This window comes from Asterias rubens, chromosome 2 (assembly GCF_902459465.1).
Source record: "Asterias rubens chromosome 2, eAstRub1.3, whole genome shotgun sequence".
In the NCBI taxonomy this organism is placed as follows: domain Eukaryota; kingdom Metazoa; phylum Echinodermata; class Asteroidea; order Forcipulatida; family Asteriidae; genus Asterias; species Asterias rubens.
In genome coordinates, this window is record NC_047063.1 from 18,454,856 (window position 1) to 18,473,059 (window position 18,204).

The 18,204-nt window shown below is 38.8% G+C and overlaps 1 protein-coding gene across 1 annotated transcript; it reads right to left on the minus strand.

Moving 5' to 3' along the window:
* Window positions 1-6,447: 6,447 nt before the first annotated feature.
* On the minus strand, window positions 6,448-17,932 carry LOC117306982. The gene is made up of 5 exons (XM_033791595.1): window positions 17,803-17,932; window positions 15,081-15,334; window positions 13,827-13,938; window positions 12,864-13,042; window positions 6,448-11,839 (listed from the first exon to the last, which is right to left on the minus strand). The coding sequence occupies exons 2-5, from the start codon at window positions 15,270-15,272 to the stop codon at window positions 7,430-7,432; spliced, it is 4,893 nt and encodes a 1,630-aa protein (XP_033647486.1). The 5' UTR covers window positions 15,273-15,334; window positions 17,803-17,932; the 3' UTR covers window positions 6,448-7,429.
* Between the last annotated feature and the right edge of the window lie 272 nt (window positions 17,933-18,204).

Here is an 18,204-nt window from a genome sequence, read left to right on the forward strand (position 1 = left end):
TACTGCGGAGTAAATTTATTGGATTGTTCGGGTAAAATCTGAAAAGAGTTGTCCTGCTTTTTAACTAGTACCGCGGTAGTGCAGTTAGAAACGATCCTCTAAGCTTAAGTAGTTATCCCAGCCAAATTTCTATACATCTGCCCAGGGAGTATTGGTAGTAGATACACACATGGTGTTACCGCAAACCAACTTTTTGATATCTTCATTGCCTCAAATCCTATATATTATAATTTAGTGTACAGTTTTATTTTTTGAGTGAACGAACTATGGAGATTGCACCCTCATACGGTTGGCTAGATAGTTCATCTGGTTGAGTGCTGGCATGTAAAGTCAAGTTCGCACATACATGTAAGGACCATTTTACGACTAGCAGCTGATATTAACTGGTACTCGTACTCAAAACTAGTATTGTATAATAATAATAATAATAATAATTATAACAAATTCTTATATAGCGCATTTCACAATAACCGTATCAGTGCGCTTTACTAATGTAAAGCGCTGGTCATAGAGCCAATAACATCCATGTAACGCTCCCTGGGGAGTATACAGCCCTGAGCTGCCTGTAAGGCGCTTGTGGCTTTTTCATACACAATATCAACCTCTACCCTCGCAGTTACCCATTTATACCCCTGGGTGAAGAGAAGCAATTTTAGTAAAGTATCTTGCTCAAGGACACAAGTGTATACCAGGCAATATCAACGACTAGTCAACTTAAGTCCTTGTTTGAACTTGGCCCAAGCTTGGAAGTTGCAGATTCAAATCCAGTTCAAGTTGAATATTTTTCTTAGTTCACCCAGAAATGAATCATATTTACCCGGGCAGTTTTCCTTGCCGTTTATTACTCGATCATAATTATTATAGCTGATGAAGCCGCCAAATCATGTATTGGGATTAAGTTGGACATAAATTTAATATTTATCTCTCGCCAGCCACTTCTGAGGTTGAATGGAAATTTGGGTGTGATCGGTGGCTATATGGCATTTACTAGTTGTATGGCTTCCGAATAGCACCCCCAAAGAGAAATACTGACAAAATAGTAAGACTGCCAATAAAGGGGCTAGATAGCTCAGTTGGGGTGTGATTTCGCAGCTGTAACCAAAAAACGGTTTCGGTCATTGGCCAGTGATTAACCACGACCTCCCCCAAACAAACAAACAAAAACTTATCACATGGTTTCAATGAAATAAGATTCAAGAATGTCCGTCTTAATGCACAAATTGTTCTCTTTGAAAAAAAATTGATTGTTCTTTTTGAAATATTAATGCAAGTAAAATATTGAATGCTGGCTTAAAAAAAATACCAATGTTTTTAAATGTTTTAATTTTTGATCACACCATTGGATATGTTTTGGTTCCTATATATTTCGGCCGAAACTAGGTTCTTCAGTGTCCTTGTGGACATGTGATCCCAACACTGCACCGTAGGGGTCACACATCGAGGAAGGCCCTAAAGTAGTAGTCGCGGTCGATTTTCTACCTTCCGCACAGGTACTCGTTAAAAAGTAGGACAGTTCTTTTCAGAACTGAGAAGTCTCCCTGGTTCTGAAAAACTACTCCACAGTAGTAGAATATAAAGCAACAAGTTCTTTAAAAACAAAATCTACCTGGCAAGTAGACACACACATGGTGTTACCGCAAACCAAGTACATGAATATACTGTACTGAAGTATCGGTCGCAAATTTCAGGTACGGATATATTTCCAGTGTTTTGATCAAAAGTTAAACATTTTTAAAACGTTAAAGTGTATCGAAATTACCAATAGTAATCTATGTGCCTACTACTACTAAATATTTCAGTGTGAATGGTGTGCATTGAAAATGCGCACTTCTTTTTGTATTGTGTAAAATATGCAATTCTCACTGGATGTGTTAGATTTCTTTTGTGAAACATTGTCCTACAAAATCGGTTGTTAATATCAGAGATATCAATAACAAAGCAATCACTTTTCATATATTACCTTGTCATGTGGCCATGGGGGGCAATAAAATTAGAAGAAAAATGTTAATTATGAATTACTAAGTGTCTTTTTTTTACAGTTGGTTCTCATTTTTGTTTGTGTAACAGCACTAGTCTCTATAGGTCATGTGCATGTACACCAACGCCATTGTGATTTGTAGCTTAGATATGAATAAACCAAAGATTCAACAGAATTATACGAATTGCATTGAGCAGTTCGTCCACAACATAATTTATAGAAGTGTTGTTATGAGGTATCGCCTAACAACACAGACTGGACGACCACTTCAAGGTGAAGGCTACAATTAACCGACTTGGGCTTGCAACCCAGATCAACTGTCACCAGGGCCCAATTTCATAGAACTGCTAAGCACAAAAATTTGCTTAGCATAAAATGTCTTGCTTGACAAAAACAGGATTACCAACCAATTTTCCACATGATTTTCAGGATAAGCAAAGAACAGCTGAATACCAGTAACAAGCAGTATGCAAAAAATTTTGGTTGGTAATCCTGTTTTTATCAAGGAAGAAATTTCATGCTAAGCAAATTTTTGTGCTTAGCAGCTCTATGAAATTGGGCCCAGGGGCATGTTTCAATCTACTTTGTTGGCTGAAACAGGGTTCCCCTTCAAAGTAGGGATGGGTAAAAACCACGTCTTAGGAGCCTGGTTGGTAGAGCAGAATGCCCTGTACCATCTCCATTTAATTTTTTTTTATGAAGCAATTATTGCCAAGTGCCTTGCTCAATAACACAAGTGTTATTACCAAGTTTGTTTTTCAATGAAAAAAGTAATTTTTTCTTAATTTAGATACATTAAAAAAAATTAAAAAATTCCCTCTTTTTTGTCACTTATTTTGACGAAAACTCTACTGTTAAACAATAATAAGTAATTCATGAAAGCATTATCTTATTTCAAAAAAATGTTTATTGCTATCAACATTGGAACATCAAAACACAAAAATATAAACAAGAAACATATATCAAGAAACATTTTGTTTGTCAACATGTGACTTGCTTGATAAATAGCATCAACAATAACAACGACCTCTGAAGAACTGATACAAAATCTTTGTACAAAATGTACCAAAACAACTTGCTGTCAATAAAACTTGACAAGAAATAGAACCAACTGCCTTCGCTCTAAAGCCAACAGCAATATTTGCACAAAACCTCCCTAAGAAAAATCTTTTTCTAAATGTAATAAAAACAGGGCACCAGTCAAAACAATGTTAGTGACGTTCGTTTTTGATGAGCAATTTCTTTTCTGCGCTAAGCAATGTTTGTTGCTTACGGAAAATTATGAAAATGGTCGCCGGTACTTCCAAAACCGAACCGTAGAGTTATAAAATAGTAAGTTGCACCGTCCCTTAATGGGCTTGAATCAAAATGGGTGAACACAGAAAAATCATGCTCAGCAAAAAACAGGTTACCAACCAAAATGCCATGTGCAGTATATTGTTTGTGACTTGTTCCCTGCAGATATTTGCTTAGCAAAAAATTGCTAAGTTTCTTTTTTTGTTCATTAACAATTTTGGGCTTATGAAATTTAGCCCTGATCTTCGTCATCAATTCTTTCAGTGTATAGTGAAGCTGGTAAATCATCCTCTTTCTTAAATACACCGTCATTTATCAACAGGAAGGCAAAACATTATTATAGAAAGACAACAAGCAAAATGGCAAGCTTGCAAACAATGAAAACAATAACTCAAACAGGGTGGCAATTAAAGAACTGGTGGATTAAGGTTTGATAAAAGTTTTCATGATTATTAAGACTAAAGGTCAAATCAATGGACTCTGGCTACAGCTGAGACAACATTGAAGCTACAACTTCCGCCCGAGCCATTAATTTGGACACAGCATTAGCTTTTTGCTATTTAATCTCGTTCCTTTTTCAATGCAACAAGTCAACAATCTGCAATTGGCAGTAACCAGTCCAAACATGATTTATAGTTATTCTTCCAAATTTAACAAACGTAAACAAAAACAAAGTCTGCTTGACTTTTGTTTTATACAAAAATAGATCAGCCCTTGCTGAATTCTTCGGCTTTTTCTTGTCAAGTGTACATGTACATGTACATAATGTTTGTATTGGACCCATATGAAGTTATATATATTGACTAGAGCGCTAACTTGCTCTGCGTTTTGAAGCCCCCCTGGGCGTAGACATGTTTGATGTGTTGCTTGACTGTATACGGAATGATTTTAATTTTAAGAGAACACACATTGCCGCGATATTTTTACATTCAGTGCCCATCCGCGTACATCCGCGCTACGAAAACCGTAAGTTCGACTTGATTGACATAATAAAAAAAGTATACGCGCCTTAAACATAACGCACATGACGCTCGCAGTTTGTACGCTCATCAGCAGATTGTGCGTTCACATTTGCTGCATTTTTTGGTTAGATGACACATAGAAAAGAACAAACGCACTATCATGCAAATAGCCGTACAATTGCCGTACAAAAATTCAAGCTTTTGTATTGGTTTGTACATAAACATGGATGTGCCCACACGGCTTCAAAACCAATAGTGCGTGTCTAACAGGGTGTTGGCGCTCTAGTCAATAAATATAGCTCTATGATTGGACCACTTTAAAATAGACTGTGCAGGTCTCACATGCAACGAAAAATACACAAACAAATTTCCAAATAAACCTACATGTAGATTTTTCTATGAACTCAATCCTTTGAAAAATTGTATTTTTTTATTTTCAAGATTTTTGTTAAAACTAAGTTCTGGAAAATAAAATACCCAAAGCACCTTGTTGTAAATACAATGTCATTTTTAAGCATTTTGTTAAAATTGACATTGAAACAAATGTAAAACTTGGGACTAGGATGCTTGTTTTTAAGAAGTCCCATTTGCAAATCATGCCCGAGCTTGTTTGACCAAAACATTATGTTTAATTATACATGTCATATGAGCATCAGTTGGGCAGAATTCTGAATTGGTTACAAGTAATCAAAAATGGAGGTCAACTCTTATCCTCTGGTTTTCTTAAAAAATGTATTTTTCACTTTCGTATATTTCATGGCTTAGTAAGACTTTTCAAACAATATGACATGGTTTTTATAACCAAAAACTAAAGCATTTGAAGAAACAGGATCACATATACGTAAAACTCAATTATGGTTGGGGCCAACTTGTCCCCTGGATGTTTGAGTATGCACGAGACTTGCACAGTCCGTTGTCAAATAAAGACCAAGATAATTATCTAAAAAAATAATATTAAGTGAAGTTATTTGGGGCTCCCACTAAACTTTGGCATGAAATATAACACTTCGATATAAAGTCAACATTATTTCATTGTGGACTTCTTTTTCTTCCGTAAACCAAAACAAAATGCAAGGTTTCTGTCCTATGAGTTGAGAAAGGTTTCGGGTAGTAAAAAAAAAGGTACCAAAAGCATCTATGTACCTTCAAAATATAAATAAATAACCCTGACAGTTATGAATACAATAAGTGTAATAAAAATGCATATTTGAAGGGTAGTTTGCCACTTCTCTACATTTACAAATATTAAATAAATACAAAATAAGGTATAAAAATAAATACAGCATTGCAACTATTGGCCAGATGTCTTTTAGTTTAGGGGTCATGCTATAAACTTCATGGCCGTCATGTCTGCATCTTTCTGGCATTTCTCATTTGGGGGGTTGAAAAATGAAATCAAGGCCTCAGAAAAAACTGCTTAGCGAATTTCTGATATGCATTATAATGCCCCGTTGCAAATTGGCGCATAATATGAAATGATACACGAATGTATCCTGCAGTGAACATATTAAATGAATACCACCGAGAATATAGTTCTAAAGTTTTCAAGTCCAGCATAATTCATCTCGGAATAAAAGATGCTGTGGTTTTCTGTATTTCTATAAAAACCTATAGTCAACAGTAGCACCCAATTATAAAAAGCCTGTACGCACAAAAACTTGGCAAAAACTAAGCCAGTACATTCTTGCTTAGCAGATACAGGTTACCTGCCAAAAATCTATGAAGCTGGCATTACTGCAACTGGTTCCCCACTCATTTCCTGCCTAGCACAGAAATTTGCTAAGCAATTTTTCTCTGCTTAACAGCTTTATGAATGTGTTCTCAAAACTGCTTACAGCAAATTTCTGCACTTATAGCAAGTAGAATCACACGCTTTACTAGGCACTGTACAGACATTAAAGGCACTGGACACTTTTGGTAAATGTCAAAGATCAGTATTCTCACTTGGTGTGTCCCAGTATGCATAAACTAACAAACTTGTGAACATTTTGGCTCAATTGGTCATCAAAGTTGCAAGAAAATAATGAAATAAAAGACACCCTTCTTGCTCAAAATTTGTGTACTTTCAGAAGCCTAACTTAAAAGGATTCATACCTGAAGTTTTATAATATTTAAGTGAGAAATTACCTCTTTCTCAAAAACTAACAGAAACAATGTTTTATACTATCAACAGCTCCCCATTAACAAATAAGTTTTAATGCTAACAATTACTTTGAGTATTTACCAATGGTGTCCAGTGCCTTTAAGTCTGCCACGCGTTATTCAATAAATAATAATAAAGCAATTTTTATCGCGGTACAGAAAGATGTCAATTGAAATGGGTCTCGAGTATCAAAAGTTTTACGTTCGATTGAAGCGATGTAGACACAATTACTGAGCCGCAGTTCAAGTTTGCTGCAAAGATACAGTTCAAGTACATGTACAACTGCATAGTGCGACAATTAAAGCGGTCACCAAGGTCAACTTAATTTTGTGGTGCACTCATTTTCCAAAATACAAAGTCCTAAATAAAATATGGAAATTAATTCCAGCAGCTAAATCCCATTGTGTTTAATACCCTTCAAGTTCCTTTTTTTTCTTTTTCCAAAAGCGCAAAAAAACGTAACAATAAAAACAAAGTGTGGTTTGTAACTTTTGTACAAAGATTTTTCAGTTGACATTTGAATTCCGTTGATAGTCAAACAAAAAGGCATTGAATTTAAGCTTATGACTTGTGCAGAAATTCCTCTTTGAAATACACAGACCAATATGTTTTTGACGATGACATTATTTTTCTGAAAAAGTGTCAAATATCACAATTTCCACCATCTTTAACAAGAGGTATAGAGACTTTTCCCCTGCTTTCAAGAGGATTCTGTCTAGTGGTAAATGACGGAATCACAAAACCCATTTTGACCTGGGAGCCTTTCTTTAAGTGTCAGAGTTACTGGGTACGCACTAGACCATACATACCGGCCAATGTTAATCAAATACATCACACAAAAGTCTCACCTTATTACTCATAAAACAGAAAAAATTAAACACATCTTTCGTTGATAATGGTCCAAGAGACTTTGTCTTGAGTCCAATTTCAAAGAGCTGCCGAAGCCGATTGCTGAACAAAATAAAAAAACCAAGCAGGGAAAGACATGATATTTTGATTGGTACCCTAGTTTAGGTACTCAACATTGCTCACAGTTGTGCTTTAACAGCTCTATAAACTTGGATCCAGGTTTGATCGAATTGGAGGCAAGACATGCTTTTTGCCTGAATAAGTACGCATTGGTCGCTTACCATCCCAGGGGACCTTTGGGTCACTGATAAAACCTGCGAAACTCCCAAGGATAGATGGCGTGCTTGTTTTACGATTTGATGGGATGACCCTGGACGTAGACGTGCAGATCGTAGTAGATTTATTGCAGCTTTTACCGTTCTGGTAGTGGTTGTTGTTTCGGTCGTGCATAACATTTCGAACAGGAACGGCGGTCTTGTGATGTGAGTCCTTGTTTGCGTTAGCTTTACTCTTAAGTAAGAATGAGTTGTATTCCTCAGTCCATTTGCAGGTGATGTTCGGAGCCAAGACTATCTCAGTTGGAGATTGCTTGGCGACTTGCTTATGGGATTTGGTCCGAGTTGTCTTTTTACGTGGGGTCTTCGATGCTAGACGAGGTTTCTTTGAAGATGTTGTGGTTGGAGGCATTGTACCAGACTGAGAAGCATTTCGCAGATGGTATCGTCTTGTCTCGCCAAAGTTCTTACCGCAATCCTTTGATTCAGAGTTTGAACTGCTTAGGCAGTGGCTAACTGTACTGTGAGTTGTTCTGAGATTGTACCTGCCAGTCATGGCTTCATCTGTTTGTTCTGGCTCAAGGTTCCTCTTAACCAACTTTGCACTTTTCTTTGGCCTCATTTTACACTCATTAACACCTCTCCCAGTCGGAAGAGAAGAACCCTCTACAGCTTTGGTTCCGTTAGAAGTTTCCTTCACCTGATTTTGAAGCTCTACATTTGGAACAGAACAGCTCTCTGCAGGTCTCTTTCTGCCACTTAGAGACCACCTGCAGTTCACGTCTGGGACCAACTCAAAATCACTACAGTCCGAGTCTGAGTCTTTACTCTTGTCTTTAATGGGACATGGGGAAGCCGCCGAACTATTAACCTGCTTAACCGTCTCTGCTGTTCCAGAGTTAACCACCCCAAATGACCCCCCTTCAATTACAGTTAATTTCCCGTCTTCATAGACAAATCGTTTGGATTTGCCACTTTGGGAAATTGCTTCAGATGTTTGCGCCAACTGATTTAAAACATAGGCTTCAGGCTCTGGTTTCTGAACTGGGGTAGGACTTAGCTCCCTAACAGCTGTTTCTTCATTGCAACTTTGCATTGAATTAATGGTCTTGTTGTACTCACTAGCACACACTGCAATCAACGATTCCAGAAGTATCTCCTTCGACTCTTTAATAACTTCAGTTTCCTGTTTCACAGTTTGGCCTTGATCCCCTTTCTTTGTTGGACTATCAAAGTCTGTGCTGATCATCATGACGCTGCCTTCTTGTGATGTACAGCTGGATGGGGAATCCGGAAGCAAGTCTTTGTGGTCATATGAACTATCTAGACCCACTCCAACTTTGTAGAGGCTGGACTCATTTTGGCAACAAGATATTTCTTGAAAAGCTCTGTGTTTTTCCTCGTTTGGGCTCAGTTCTTCAAAACTGCCTTGATTATCTGAGTTGTTGGGTATTTCATTCTGTGGTTCGAAAGTTGGCAATTTGTTCGCCAACTCTTGATCGGTGGATTGAGAGTCGACAGAGAGTTGATGTCCAGGGAGAATGTGGTTTGGCAACTGTTGCTGGTCATTTGGGTTTTGGATGGCAGAATCGGTGGAGACTGTTGGTTGGCTAGCTGATTCCAGGCTGACCAACTGTTCTTGTTGAACAGAGTTAGTGTTCGTGCTTGAGTTGTCAACAGACTCTGCATTGATTGGCTGTTGGTAGATGCAATCCTGGTTGGTTGAAGGTGAGTGGGTCAATTGTGATTCGTTGGAAGACTGGTCTACATTTGGGCTAAGACAGGTAACAGGTTTTAAGTCGGCTGAGCATTGGCCGATAGACTGCTGCTTGATTGATTCCAAATTTTGTTGACTGGAATCATTCTCCATGACAGAGTTTATGGTTGAATCAGAGGTGTTAAGCTGCTCACAAGATGATTCGTGGGTGACTGATTCAAAGAAATCCAACTGCTCTTCAGTGGGAACCACAAGTTGGGTCAGAGCTGGCTCAGAGTTGGCTAACTGTTGCTGGTTCGTCGAATCCAAGCAGATCAACTGCTGATCGATTGAATTCACTGATAGAGTGGAGCTAGCGGCTCTGTCAGAGTTCAACAACTGTTGATGAGGTGACTGCTGTTTAACGGACTTTAAGCTCATCGACTGCTCTTGTCCAGCTATATATTGGTCGCTTCCCTGGGGATTATTCCACGGTTGGTCAATGGGTTGCTGCTTTACCATTTCTTGGCAGCTACTTTGAGTTGTTGATGTGTTGGCTTCCGACAGTGGACTTGTTGAATCCCGACCGTTCAAATTAATTCCAACGAAATTGTCATCCTTGTCGACAAAAGTTGCTCTCAGTCTACTGATGGTATTTTGAAGACTTTTACACTTCTCGGTTTTTGTTTTCTGAATCGGTTTGGCATCCCGACACAGACCCACGCTATCTGTTTGAAAGGCCTGGGTATAAGGCGCAGGTTTGTGGCAGTGGACGATGGAATCCTCCAACCATGAATCCATCTCATTCCAGTTCAGTACATGCGACGCTGGATCTACAATCCCATCAACTTCTTTAATGGCCGCCCACTGTGCACTCATCTGCTCAGCGTCCATGGCAGGTTCCGACAAAACATCCTCTTCCATCAGACTCGCTTGCGGCAGCTTATCGAAGTTCTGAAACCAGGTATCCATGTCCAATGGGATTTCAGTGGAGTTGTAGATATTCTGCATCAGGGGAGTTTCAGAGATGATTTCGTTGTCAGCAGAATCTTGCAGGAAAGACTCTGCCGTGTAGTTCTCTGCATCTTCACCTAGACTTCCACGTGTTGAATCAAGAGAGCTTTCAAACAACTTGGTGTATTGTCTCTCCGAGTAGAATTCATCATTGTCTGACCCCTCACTAAAGAAGACTGGATCTTCATCGGATGTTCTCTCTAAGTTTAGTATGGATTGTTGCTGGTCTGCTACTTGGTCCTCTGCAAAGCTGTTTGAGTTGAACTGTTGCACATGATTCCCACTGCCAGCCATTTCACTGCTGGACGATATCTCTTGGGTGAGGTTTTGCTCTCGTTCTGAGTTTCTCACATCTTGATTCAAGTTAAGTTCATCCGCCGACAAAAAGTGCTTCTGCTTTGACACTGGAAGACTATAGACATGGTCATTTTTCAGGCTTCTCATACTGTTTAACTTGTGCCTGCTATCATCTTCAATAATGGCTTCTTGGCTATGCATAGTGAGCTTATCATAGCTGTCATGCCTACCATCTTCAATGTCTTGCCTACCATCATCGATCTCTTGTCCAACCTCATTTACATCTTGTCTGATATCCTGCTGTTGTAAACCACATAGCTCCAGAGGCTTTACTTCCAAATCACGCACATCTTCAACAGCTTCCATCTCGGAGCTGACTTCAGGGCTTGTCTCGGCAGGTTTCAGTGCAGCAAGTGTTCTTAGAGTTAACAGCGGGTTGGTATCAATGTCACTCTTTGTTGCTATGGCTTGGGATTGTTCCCTTGGATTAAGAGCCACAGAGGCAGTCAAGGTATTATCTCTTATTGGATCCAAGCCTTGTTTCCTTATCAATGGATTGGATATGTTTTGTGCCATCAGCAGCTCCTCACAGTCTTGCAAGACGACACTACATCGTGGAAGATTGGTCAAAGACGACCCAATCAAATCACAATCCCTAGTGCTGTTCAAACATGATTTGGACGAGCTCTTCTGCTCATTCCCTTGAAATGTCACTAGATGTGTGTAGGGTTGCCATGACATATCAAGTGACATCATAGTGGACAGCCACTGTCTCTTGGCTAATGTGTTCGCCGAATCATTTACGTCCATCGGCTTCTCGCTATTGGTCTCCTCGATGGAATCTTCCATCTCATCCGGCATCTTCTTGACAAACATCTTGACTGCAATGTCCCTCTCTGGTAGCCTGACCTGCATACTCATCTGGCTAGTGTGGCGTAGATACTTCAGGCATTTCGATCGAATCACTTTCCAGTCCAACAGCGGACAAATAGAGTCTGGAAGGAAGCTGCTCATGGTCTGAAAGAGAACACACGACAGACAGGACGGCAAGAGGGGCACTGCTGAAGAAACACTAAAGGTGCTCCTCCGATAGAGTTTGTCAACCTCTTCAAACAGTTTCATAGTTGGTGTGATGGTGAACGTTGTCAGAAGGCACAGTCTCTGTAGTCTCATGTCTCCTTCGAATAAGACGAACAGCTGTCGACACAGGGCTGCGTTGTTCAGATCGATACGACAGGCATTGAAGAGGTTGCTCTGAGGGTCGCTGGCAGGTTCCTGAAATACCGACAGACACAGGTTCACACAGAAGACAAGTGACTGCTTCCCGACCTTAATGGAAATGAGTAAAAAGAACCAAAGTTTAGAAATCATACTTTGTCTTGTCAGTAAAAATTACTATTTTTAACATTATTATTATTAGTATTGTATTAATAAATTGCTCATTAAAATAAGAACTTGTTGCCTAAGGAAAAATTGCATTGGATCACACATATTAAATTAGGTGATTTTAAAATTTTAAGAATGGCAAATTCAAGGCTAACGAGAGTTACATTCACAAAGAAATACATAAAATTATAACATAAAAAACATGACAAGCTGTACAGGCTTAGAATAATACAGCAAAGTGGAAAATCTGACATTAAATCTTCTCCTTTCAAAGAATAAAACCAGATTCAACTAGAGGATAAACAATCATTTTAATAAGCACAATATTGCAAGTTACAAGAACTAGCAAAATACCAAGCAATAAAGACACACAAGAATCAGAACTAAAATGCATATATTCTTGTGTACGAAAATAGAAGAGAAATTACTAATAATTTACAAACAAAAACAAGAAAAAAATTCTGAATAAATTAAGAGATTGCAACAAAACAACTTTCAACTAAAAAGAAGAAACTACTCTATTTCTATTAAAATAGTAACAGTATATCTTGCACAACAGAATCTCCCTGAAAAAATATCAGGCCTGAAGTTTTATCTTTGGAAGGGTATCGCCATTTTCATTTTGCAAAGGGTACTTTCATTGAAAAATATTAAAGTCAGTGGGACACTTTTGAAGAGGCATCAATGCCAAAACCAGAGCAACAGAGGGCAGCAGGGCCTCCATGACTTCCATACTTCCTGCGAACGCAAATGCGAAGCAAATTTTGACCGTAAAGTTTGCAACGACTAATTCACATCAGTTGGTCGATTGTGCTCAACTCCAGCGAAAAATTTGTAGCAAAAACAGCAGGAAGTATGAACCGGGCATTACTGTTCTTCTTCTATCGAGGAACACATTGACAGCCTGAAAATCAACTCATAGGTCGTGGTTGCTTACGGTCTGAAAATGACAGTGTACTCATCTTACCTGACGGTGAATGGCCCTGACCAGCTTGAGGATGAACACCGGTTCATACAGGACAAACGTGCTGACCTGCCGTACCTTGGCTTCGAACGCCTCCTTATCATGGTCGCACTCGGACCACAGAAGGTCAATCCAGAGGTCAGTGACCTGCTGGAGGTCACTCAGTGAGACTGTCTCTGTGCCTAAGAATTAAGGGGGGGGGGATCAAAGTTTTAATTGATGTCAGAGTACAGTCAGTTTGATACAACTGAATTGTTCAAACCAAAAATAGAATCAATTTGAAATGAACAAAACCAAATGCAGAAATGAGATTTGACAAATATGAAAATTCCACAAAAGTTTGTAGGAGACTGTCTCTGTGCCTAAGATTTCAGGAGGAAAAAATACACATACATGTAGTACAGAGTACAGTCAGTTTCTTCAAGTGAGTTGTTCAAACCCAAAATAGGATCAGATTGAAAATAAATAAAACTAAAAGCAGGCACGAGATCTGACAAACGTGAACATTCCACACAAACTGAAACTTCTTGCAGCTCTGGGTTCCCCCCGATTCTTGTCCCCAGAACCTCCTAGAGGTAAAAGTTCAGGAGGTTTACAGACGTGGTGCATGCCCAGAAAGATAAAAGAAAGATAAAACTACAAGTTTGGACACACTGTGAACTATTTCTTTCTCCCTTTAGTGGCTGCTTTACTTCTTGCAAGAAAATCCACAGACTCAAGGAGATTTTGAGATAAAATAGGGGATTTTTTTTTTTTTTAAGGCATTATTATCTCACAACTTTGATGACCGATTGAGCTCAAATTTTCACAGGCTAGTTGTTTTATGCATATGTTGAGATACACCAACTGTGCAGGCTAGTCTTTGCCAATTACCAATAGTGTCCAGGGTCTTTAAACATCACACACATGGAATGAAACAAAAACTCTTCAAATATGTACGGAAAAGTTTAGCGGGTAAATACTCACACCACTCTTTGCTGAGTAGCATCTCTGCTGTCAATAGAGCAGCTGGAATGTAATATTGACGAAGAGACTTTGTAACAGGTAGAATCTGCTCCATAGATTTCAACTTTTGGATCTGTAAAAAAGAAGATACAGTTATTTACTTATTTAGCTATTGACCAAACCGCCAATTATAGGAAAGGATAACATATTAACAAAATATTCAATAGCCTATACATATGTATATAAATTAACAATAGGCTTACAAAAAATATCTTTTGCAAGAAAATAAAAGCACACATTACAAACTAAATAAAATGCAATGGGGAAAAGAAACAAATAGGCTTATGCAATGCATACACCAATAAGACAAAAAAACAACAACCTCAAAACATTAAATTAGAAAATTATGATCACAACAAATATGAATAAAAAAATTAAGAAGATAAAAAAAAAAAAAAAAAAAAAAAAAAATAACCAAGGAAATAATACACACGAAAAACGAGTGAAAAATAAAAGACATTTCAAACACTCATCAGTTTAAAAGGAACTGGTAGAGGAAATGGCACATAAAACCTGACCATGAAAGGAATAAAGAGAAAGGGCTCAAAACACATCACAAGACCCATATTATGTTCGATTAGCTTCCCCGCGTCGACCCCGATCTGCCCCCGGTACATTCAAATGGCTTTGATGCCATTCCAGGGGTTCATCCCGCTCATCCCCAAGTGCCCTGCTTGTGGAACGGGTCACTTGGGGATGGCCCTCGGTGCATGACGTCACCACGAGAGGGTGAGTGATGGTTCGATTAGTACTTGTCAGGGGCTCACCCAAATGAGCACCATGGGGTCGACACAGGGAAGCTAATCTAACGCACCCTATTTGTGGAGGAAATCCTTGACTTTGTGGAAGTCCATGGTACCTATGTATTAACGGTGACCCCTTGCACAATGCAGAACAAACCTCCGCATAATGCACACTTTCCACAGTGACTTTCCACAGTTCTGCGAGTCAACTCCTTTGTGTACATTTTGACTCCCAAAATGGCATACAGGATCAAATGCATGTCTAGGTGTGGTGCGCATTGTGCAAGAAGTCTGTAGGTGGGCAACCCTTGAATTTACCCACGGCACCCACAGCAGTTGACGTAGTGCCCTTTACAATACTACTTTACATTTTCCCACAAAGAAGTGCCCCTTACCAGAAGAAAATTGCTGTGCCCCTTGAAGGTTGAATTTTAAGGGCCTGGGTGGGTTTTTAATTTTGATTTGTTTTTACCTCACTCCACATTAGATCCAGCTTCTCCATGTTAGTGCAGAGAATGAGAGCAGTCTCCAGAAACACTTGATCTTCGCCCAGCTCCTCATCATAGTAGCAGGCTCTCGCTAGCAACAAGGCCTTCTCAAAGTGCCCTTCCTCCAGAAGAGCCTTCAACTGCTGGGACATTGGCACTTGGTGCTCCGCTGACATCGTGCCTTTAGTCTTAAGACGTCTTTACAATTGCAGCGATGTTATTATCCAGAATCAGGTACCTGAAAAAACAACCAAAGAAGAATGTCCATCATTTTTTTTCTTTCTTTCGTTTTTATCTTATTGCCGTGCATTCTCGAAGATGGAACTTCAGGGCTGAAACTGAGCACAAATGACTTCAAAACAGGACTAGGACAGTTCAGGTCCAGGACAATGGAGATTTTGGAGACAAAGGAAATGAACAGCATTTACCTGTGTTTTGTTTATCGAACAGACAACTTACATGATTCATAACTTCACACCGATTACTCATCCTCATGCTGTGTGTCAGATCAAGTGCATTTAAATATATCAAGTTGCAGAGAGCGTAGTTATGAAATGCACCACTGCACTACACACTGGACAGATAAAACATGATCAGATGGCTAAATAAAAAAAATTAAATGCTTTATTTACTTTGTAATGTTTTGGGATTCCTGTGTAGACTGTGGGCGAGGAATTCGGGTCATCTCGTACCCAAGTCATCTCGTACCCAAGTCATCTCGTACCCAAGTCATCTCGTACCCAAGTCAACTCGTACCTAAGTCAATTCGTACCCAAGTCAACTTATACCTAAGTCAACTCGTACCGGAGTCAACTAGTACCCAAGTCAACTCGTACCCAAGTCAACTTGTACCTAAGGCAACTCATACCGAGTCAACTAGAACCCAAGTCAACTCGTACCCAAATAAATTTTTACCCAATTTGGGGGTTTCCTAGTACTGGTAAATATTGTAGTTTAATTTATTTATTCATAATGTAAGTCATACATTTAATCTATTTATTGTTGAATTATTTTCCTTTTCTTGTTTCTTTTTCATGTTGCAGGTAACATACAGAATAAGCGAATAACGCAATATACTTTTTTACTTAAAGGGTCTATATCTAACTTTTGTAGTACAAAAAACACTATGTCCACAGATTTACACTAAACTTACACAGTTTGAAGATAATGATAGTAGAAAGCTTCCCTGAAAACACTACGTGCTGAGGTGCTGTAGTTTTTGGGAAATGAGTAACACATTGTCATGAAAATAATTTTCGTCTCATGAGACCAAAATTATTTTAATCATTTACAAACGTATTTTCATGACATTGTTTTACTCATTTCTCCAAAACTACAGCACCTCAGTAAGTAAGATTTGAAGGGAAGCTTTCCACTATCATTATCTTCAAACCCTGTAAGTTTAATGAAAATCTATGGACATTTTGAAAAAGTACCCAAATCCTTTAATCAGAACTATTGTTTTCTTTCTGAAAAAGATAATCAGATCTTACGAAATAACAGGCCGACTGTTTTAAACATTTGAAGAATATTACGATGCTAAACATTTAAAAGAAACTACATTTTTAGACCTATGCCTAGTATAATAATAGTGTCTTTTATCCAGTCTGTTTTTAACACCAACCATTTCATTGCTATAAAAATTGGATCTGAATGAATATCCTCGCGAAAAAAAAACCCACACACGGGATGAACATCTAACCTTATTAAAAATGAAATCCGTGAGAAGGTATAATTAGTAATAAAAGTGAGTAGAACATCATTTTTATTTCATCGCATCCCATCACATAACTTCATCATGCCCCACGGAATTCTCAGATTCGGCATACAATGTGTGTTATAATACGGTACGAGTTGACTTGGGTTGGGTACGAGTTGTCCTGGGTACGAGTTGACCTGGGTACGAGTTGACTTGGGTACGAGTAGTTGCGATAATCGTAACCCTCCATCCTCCCGACGGTCGGAGACCGGAGGGTTACGACACAAGACTGATATTATCGGTGTAACTAGCAGTTTTGACCAGTTTTTGCCAGACTCGTGATCAGATTCGTCCTTTTTTTTCACTTTCCAAAATCATGACAGACATTCTAAACACATGGAGTTGATCTTTATTGTATGACAACGTCATCTGGAACCCTTAAAACAACATCATGAAAATATTTGGCAGAAAAAACGACAAAAACTTACCAAAAGACTGACCGAATATATCCATAATCCATAGCGGGGTCAACTAGTGATTTTGAACGTCGCACTTGCTTGGCAACAACCAATCAGCGTGACCCAACCATGTGGGGGTATGGAGCAGCACACGGTACTTACGAGCTGTATAGTTTGTGCACGCACGATGTTCATACAGTACATGTACGGGCAGTGTGCACTGTGTTTTCATGTATTTACTGCATTTCTTTCTTTTTTTCCTCTTTTTTTTAACTGTGGTAAGATAGTGTATGTACCATTCTATATAGAAAAGAAAGTTGTTAATATTAATATACTATTGGTCATAGCTCAGTTTTCAGTTGAACATAAGACATTGTTACAGAACCCTCCTACCTTGGTAAACCCCGCCCATCCATTACACACAACATACACTCATTTGACACGTGATATGAGAAATAAACAAACCGACAACATACGCCGAAAAAACCAGAATATAAACAAGTACAAACTACGTCCTACACAAACCTACAATGCACATAATATACTCACCATGCTTTGCAAAGTAACTGCAGCGTCTAAAGACTGGATCACTGGCCACAGAAAGCTCTATAAATATAATTATCAAAGGACAAACTGGGGAAAAAATAAGCCCTGAAATTATTTTCTGCGTTATGTTCATTGTTTCTCTGATCTGAATTTGTTTATGAATAGTGTGGCAACCATGAGATGATATACATCATTATACGTGATCCATAAACTGGTTACCAGACCTTTTCTGACCCACACGCATCTTCGCTCGTCCCCAGCTTCTTAGCCAAACGTTTGGGATCCACCAGTGGGTTCGAGCAAAACATACGTCACGCAAGTACATTGTACCTACGGTGTCCCCTGCAGTACACCATTTCTCTATATTATTCACAATACAATTATATACATTTTTACACACACAAA